At 42.8% G+C, this 7,269-nt stretch overlaps 2 protein-coding genes across 2 annotated transcripts in view; both read left to right on the top strand.

Moving 5' to 3' along the window:
• grid2 (glutamate receptor, ionotropic, delta 2) overlaps nt 1-7,269 on the top strand; it is a 351,200-nt gene that overhangs the window by 110,911 nt on the left and 233,020 nt on the right. The gene's annotated exons all lie outside the window — the stretch shown is intronic.
• LOC143003412 (tripartite motif-containing protein 16-like) lies at nt 1,371-3,468 on the top strand. Its single transcript, XM_076154036.1, has one exon. It carries the CDS (start codon nt 1,374-1,376, stop codon nt 3,009-3,011), a length of 1,638 nt encoding a protein of 545 aa, XP_076010151.1. The 5' UTR covers nt 1,371-1,373; the 3' UTR covers nt 3,012-3,468.

The following is a 7,269-nucleotide window of genomic DNA, read 5'->3' as shown; positions in this document are numbered from 1 at the left end:
TCCATTATGGTTCTACTTTCTGGTTTATGTTGTTTTTCTTTTTTTTAAATGTTGCTGTTGAAAGTGTGAAGTATGGATTTCTTTCCCTCCCCAAAGATCATAAAAAAAACACCTACGTAGCTCAGTAATGACAGGATTCTGTATGTGTGAGCTGATTAAAACAAACGCTGCCATATTTTACAGGTTCCTTCCCACCTTTGCGTAAAATCCCCGACTTGTAAAATCCCACCCAGCTGCTGAAGGAATTTTCCGATTTTATGTTTCATTAGATATACTGCTGGCATGTATCTCTAGAGGTACGTAACTGTATTATATATACTGAGTGAGACGTTATTGTTTCAATTACAGCGTTACTCTAGAGGCTGTAAAAGGTCTGGAAATATCATCAGTAGGCATTTTTCAATGAAATCCCTCTTCAGCATTAATATAACTCATATTACTTCACTAAATATGAAGTAAATGCTATAAACATCAAATATTACAGATAAACATACATCTTAAGACTTAACAAGTGCACAGTTTGAGTCACTGACTATAATATATACAGTAAGTAATCGTAATCATAAGGACAGGAATCTTTTAAGCTTTTCTAAAAGTCACTTCACAACACAAACGAGCCAAAGCAAAGATGTGATAGGATTTATAAGGGTTCCATGTTATCGGGGATTCAGTCCCTCTAAGGTCAGTTGTACGCTTCTATATTTTAAAAAGCAATCTGTAATCAAAATGTTAACATAAGCTCCCATCACTGAAATAATGAATAATGAATGAATGATGGACCTCAAATTGCTTGACAAGCCATTTACTGTAACCAGATCACTACCATGTGTTTGCTCAGTGTATTACACAGCACAACAGTGTCACCTGTCTTATGTGTTGTGTTGTGACACAAGTGTTTGTTTTAAAAGGAGGGACGAGACACACTGGAAAACCTCATTTCCTGAAAGATAAACACATCATGGTCCAGGCAACCTGCGAGGTTTGCAGCCCAGAAACTTAATTAAGCACAACTCGGAATATGTTTGACTTTCCCCACAGATCTCCTGCATGTGAGCAACACTTAAACTCACTCCGCCTGTGTCAAAACGCTTCACTTCCTGGAATGAGTCACAGCCTGAACAGCCCTGCTCCTTCTTCCCTTCCTCCTTTTAAACACACTGAGCCCTCCCCTGTTCCCTGCCCTCACAGATCTGTCACTTTACAGATGGGTGTAACCAATGTGTTGAAGTCCAGAATAGACGAGCCATATACATTGCAGATCAGAGCGAGAACAAACAGGAAAGGAGGAGTTTTGTTTGGGGCAGAGGCACAAACTGCTCTCATATCAGAAGAAAAAAGTGAAACTCAGGCGTTCACTGTCACTGAGTGGTAAAATGGCGCAGCAAGGAGTTCAAGTGGATATGTCTGCATTCAGCTGTTCCATCTGTCTGGATCTACTGAAGGATCCAGTGACTATTCTCTGTGGACACAGTTACTGCATGACATGTATTAACAACCTTTGGGATTTAAAGGTTGAGAAGAAAACCTACAGCTGCCCTCAGTGCAGAGAGACTTTTACACCGAGGCCTGTGCTTGTGAAGTCCACCATACTAGCAGCTGTAGTGGAGGAACTGAAGAAGACTGCTCCTGCTGATCACTGCTATGCTGGACCTGCAGATGTTGGCTGTGATTCTTGTACTGGGACAAAACTGAAAGCCATCAAGTCCTGTTTGCAGTGTCTGGCCTCTTTCTGTGAGAAACACCTCCAGCCTCACTATAACTCCCCTACATTTAGAAAACACAAGCTGGTCAACCCCTCTAAGAAGCTTCAGGAGAACATCTGCTCTCGTCACGATGAGATGATGAAGATGTTCTGCCGCACTGATCAGCAGTGTATCTGTTACCTCTGCTCTGTGGATGAACACAAAGGCCACGACACAGTCACAGTTGCGGCAGAGAGGACTCAGAGGCGGAGAGAGCTCGGGGAGTATCAGCAAAACGTCCAGCAGAGAATCCAGAACAGAGAAAAAGACGTGAAGGTGCTTCAGCAGGAGGTGGAGGCCATCAATCGTGCTGCTGATAAAGCAGTAGAGGACAGTGAGAAGATCTTCAGCCAGCTGATCCGTCTCATGGAGAAGAGATGCTCTGATGTGAAGCAGCAAATCAGATCCCAGCAGAAATCGGAAGTGAGTCGAGCTGAGGAGCTTCGGGAGAAGCTGGAGCAGGAGATCACTGAGCTGAGGAGGAAAGACTCTGAGCTGCAGCAGCTCTCACATGCAGAGGACCACATCCAGTTTCTGGTCAATTTCCCTTCACTGCCACATCTCGGTGAATCTACACACTCAGCCAGCATCAATGTCCGTCCTCGGAGGTACTTTGAGGAGGTGACGGCAGCTGTGTCAAAGGTCACAGAGAAACAGCGAAGCATTCTGAATGAGGGATTGACCAAGATCTCGCTGACTGATGTGGATTTTTTACTGTCACCAGCAGACCCCAAGACCAGAGCTGGATTCTTAAAATTTTCACATGAAATCTCAATGGATCCAAACACAGTGAACACATGGCTGTCATTATCCAAGGGGAACAGAAAAGCAACATTAATGAGAGAAAGACAGTCGTATTCTGCTCATCCAGACAGATTCACTGACAGGTGTCAGGTCCTGAGTGCAGAGAGTCTGACGGGACGTTGTTACTGGGAGGTGGAGTGGAGCGGCAGTGGAGTTGAAGTAGCAGTGATATACAAGGATATTAAAAGAAGTGGGCATGGAAGTTTATTTGGCGACAATGGAAAGTCTTGGTCATTATATCATCGCAACGACAGTTGTACTTTCATACATAACAGTATCGTAACTCCTCTCTCAGTCCCTCAGCCCTCCACATTAGGAGTGTACCTGGATCACAGTGCAGGTCGTCTGTCCTTCTACAGCGTCTCTGAAACCATGACTCTCCTCCACAGAGTCAAGACCACATTCACTCAGCCGCTCTATGCTGGAGTTTCTGTAGGTGGGTCCTCAGCTGAGTTCAGTACGTAGAGAGGAGCCATGGAAGAGCGCATGGCAGAGATTCTGTGTTCATTCTTCAATCAATTTAGTTTCCATCTGTTGCTCCCTGTTCGTCACTGCACATAGTTACTGTAATGAGTTTGTCTTTTTATTTTTGTTTGATGCAAATGTAGGTTTCTGTACATTGAAATGTTTTCTTTGGTTTGTTTTTTCAGTAGGTGGCACTCATGATGAAATCATCTTCTCCACATGAAAATGTAAACTGTTGTGTGCTCTGCTTTTCTTTTGTTTCTCTTCCATTCCAAAGCAGTGAGCCTTTCTTTATCATAAAAAATATATAAAAATGCTTTATATATGTATTTCCCTGTGTAAATGTTGAAGAACTGAAAACATGAACATAACTTTAATGATTGTTGATGAACAAAGTGAATGTGTACAATTAACAATACTGAATTGCTAAATCAAATGAATAAATGACTTATGTTTATGTTCATTTTGCTGGTCACTATCTAATCTCACTTAAACCGGGTTGTCATTGAGAATCAAACCTGTGACCATTTGTTGCTTTGCTTTACAGTCAAGATTGAGTTTAGGGGGGGTAGCAGTTGATGGGGTGGGACAGACAATCAAACACAACAAAAGAGCCATTTTGAGCCATTTCCCTGGCAACAGACAGCAATTTATGTTTCTCAAAGAGCCTTTATGAGCAACAGTACAGAGGCAATTGAGAATATCAAGAAGGATGGACTCAACATGTTTGTGCTCCTAGCTTTTCCTCCAGGGAGGCAGAGAGGAGGAGGAGGAGGGAGATGCACTGAGAGGATATGCAGACAGTTTCAACAGTACTTGACTTCTGGGAAATGCTTGGATCAGGTTTCGCAAACTGTCAGCTGTGGAAATCGCCTCAAGCAGGGGCAGACATGGCAAACAAGCAACAAACGTTATTTGTCGTAGTTAGCTTTATTGATACAGATAGTGGCGATGTGGCATGCGCCAGTTTGCAGCAACACAGCGTTTAGGGAAAGGTTCTCCTGCTGTGTTTAAGAGAGAGAGACAAAGAGAAACAAAGAGAGGATCTGCGTTGTGGGATGTGTAAATGCCCGGAGGCTAGAAGACAGCTTGGTTATTTTCCATATCTGCATTAATACAGCTTTGTATATGAATACATACACACACATACACACGCAATGCTTTGTCGTTCTAAGAATATAGCCGCAGTACAATGGTAAAGTCTGGATTGCCTGAGAAGCATGAAGCCCGGACAAAGGATCATTATTTCTTACCGAATATCCTGTTGTCACTGATGATCTATTAGGTTCCCATCTCAAAATCATGGGAATAGTGGTTAGTCACCACCTTAGCATAGCAGGACTTTCACTACGGTAATGGCATATGGAGAGCAGAGTTGAGCTTAACTCATATGTGATGGGAGAAGGGAACCAAGATTGTTGTCCACGAGGCATCAGGTGGTACAGATCATTTCATACAGGCTGGTGGAGGTGTTGGACAGGAGTGTCGCCTGGTAAGTGTTGTGGAAGGCCGAGTCACACCAAAGCAGATTCCTCATCTGAGCAGTTTATTATATTCTACAGAGTCCCTTGAACCTCTTCACCTCTGGAATATACCCTGGTGATTGCACCCTGTGTCGGAGAAGAGACACTTCACGTGGCTGCACAAGGATTCTTGCCAAAGGACAATATTGCTGGCGACACAGTCAAGTGCAGAGGACTGCTGCAGATGCCATAGGTACAAGGAGTAGTGCGGCATCTTCAAGAGGAAGCAGCAGCCAGGCCGTTAGTTTCATGAGAGCGGGAAGACAGCTGAAGCAGCGAGCACACAATCAGAGAATCACTCACAACAGCTAAAGACTGGCAGCTTGCAGTGGGTTTGTGGTAAACCAGCTGATAATCTACCACAACATTCAGGCGACAAGCCTGAAACCTGATGTCATGCTTATCTCAGAGAACCCAGTGTGTTAATTCCACAAGTGTTTGCGATCTAGTCCCATTGGAGGACCACTTGAAAGGAGGCTCAACACAGGAAGCAGGCCAAATACAAACTGACCAGAGGGACGAGGGCTGAAATCCTGTGTCAGTCTGTCTGTGGAACTCGGTTGCCCTGGGTTTTGCTGACCCATCCCTTCAATGAGCCTTCACATATTTGCCATAGTACCAGTTTAAGAGCAGAAAAACGCCTAGACAACAAAATTGACATGGCAGAAAGAGCCACAAGATGGCTCTTGATGCCTGGCTGGCCGCCTATGGGGAGGATGTATGACACGAAAAGCCCCAAAACACGATGAACCTGCGAACATCTAGGAGAAGCCAAACATCTGTGGATCAATCAAACCGGCTTCAAACTCTGTGTAAGCTCTGATCCAACATGAAGACATTTGTGTTGCAACCCAAGGCAACATTCACATATGGAAAGGTAAAAATAAAAGAATTCTGACACACTGCCAAAGGTGGGAACAGACACGACCGCCCACACACTACACCTGCAGTCAGAAAGGAGACGATTGACTACACACTCATCTCCGCATAGACGGCCATTAGAGTCCTGTTAAAGTCGATTCAAATCATTGGTCAGAGAGCTTAGTGTTGAGTCTCAGTCGCTCGAGTCAAAGTGTGAGGCTTTTATTTTTACTTTTTTTCCTCCCTGGCTGCTGTATTATTTATAGGGAAAACTTGTCTGTCAGACTTAAAAAATGCTGACAAATTGTAGATAGAAAGGTCAAGAATGTGTGTCCAAAGTGGGATTGAAACAGTGTCTGAATAGATTAGTTTTATCTTTAACTTTATCTTTTATCTTTATCTCATCTGTATTCAGAGCTAGTTAATACTGCTGCATTTGGTATTTTCAAATTCACAAGCAATAGGATGTATCTCGCTCCCTCCCTCCCTCAAACACACACACAGACACACACACACCCCCTCTAGCAAAACTGCTGTCATGGCTGTAACCCACAGTCAGATCCTTAACAGCAATATTAGTTTGGGCAGAGTGGTAGAATGTGTGTTTCGTGCTCGTATAAAGTCACCGTGTGTGTGTCTGTGTGGCGCATTAGAGCCAAATGACTGAGTGTGTGAGACAGACACTCCCCCGGCCTTTACAGCGAGACCTCTTAGTCTTACTCAGACCCTAACATCCATAATTAAACACACACAAGATGACTTTTAATACAGCTTGAAACCAGACACAACAAAGAAAGTGTTTAAAACTTTTACTCGAGTTGTTGTTGGAATTGTTTAAGTGAGACAGGAAGGAGGAGGAGGGATGGTGGGCAGAAACCAAATCCAGTCTAGGGTGATGTTTCAAGGTATTAAGAAGAAGAAGATTCATGAATGTATTTAAACCTGTATATTTAGAACAAGTAATGGTTACAGGTAGTCAGCTTAAACAACATGGTTACTCGTGTGTGACAGGACGTGCTGCAAGTCTTTAATGCTACCACCTAAAATACCCTAATGCTTCCCTATACCCCTAGTAAACATGGCAAAAAGCTGGAGCCGTATCGTAGCAGAAGTGAATATTTGAGGAGAATCTTTCACATGATGGTACAAGCACCAAATCTAGCACAAAGACTCCGTGGGGACTCTCTTGAATAGACCTCGGGAAAATTCAAGACGGCTGCCATTTTATAAGATGCCTGATGAACAGATGTGTGTGAAATGAATGGTCTGGGTATTTAATCATACCATCATACCAGGTTGATGGTTGATGCTTTGTCTTGTTCATCCCTACTGTCATGATGTTGCATATTGGGGCATGTGAGTAGAGAAAGAGTAGATGTGTGTAGTTCAAAAGGGTCTTGCAGTGGTTTTAAGTAATTAAAAGGTGAGAATTGCAATAAAAATGTTTGAAGTGAAATTGGATACTAACTTATAGCGCAACAATCATTGTAAAAACAATAAGAGTCTGATAGTATTGTATTCTTAAAGAATTGATCTTGGTTCCTCATAGAGAATGCCTCTCACACAGAATATGAACAGGAGTAGAAGGATTCTCAATGTTAATAACTGGCATTTCATCCTTTGGGTTATAGAGTAAATATAGAAAGGTAAATATTGATCCTGGCAGAATTCTGATGGAGAGCAGTGAAGGCGTGCAAAATTAGATATTGAGTTCTAGCTTTGACCTTTAGCTTAATAGAATTTGCTGATTTTAAGTATTTTAATCCAACACAGCGTGGCAATTAATTTGTTTTTACCTCGTAGTGTCTGATATGCATGAGGCGCGTTTGTGACGCTTATGTCTTTTATTTTCTTATGGAGTACAGAAATTACAT

Source organism: Genypterus blacodes, unplaced genomic scaffold (assembly GCF_046128005.1).
Source record: "Genypterus blacodes isolate CSIRO-AG114 ecotype Tasmania unplaced genomic scaffold, CSIRO-AGI_Gbla_v1 ptg000061l_1, whole genome shotgun sequence".
Taxonomy (NCBI): Eukaryota; Metazoa; Chordata; class Actinopteri; order Ophidiiformes; family Ophidiidae; genus Genypterus; species Genypterus blacodes.
Note: the sequence above shows the minus strand (reverse complement) of the source record. Positions and strands in the feature narration are given on the sequence as shown.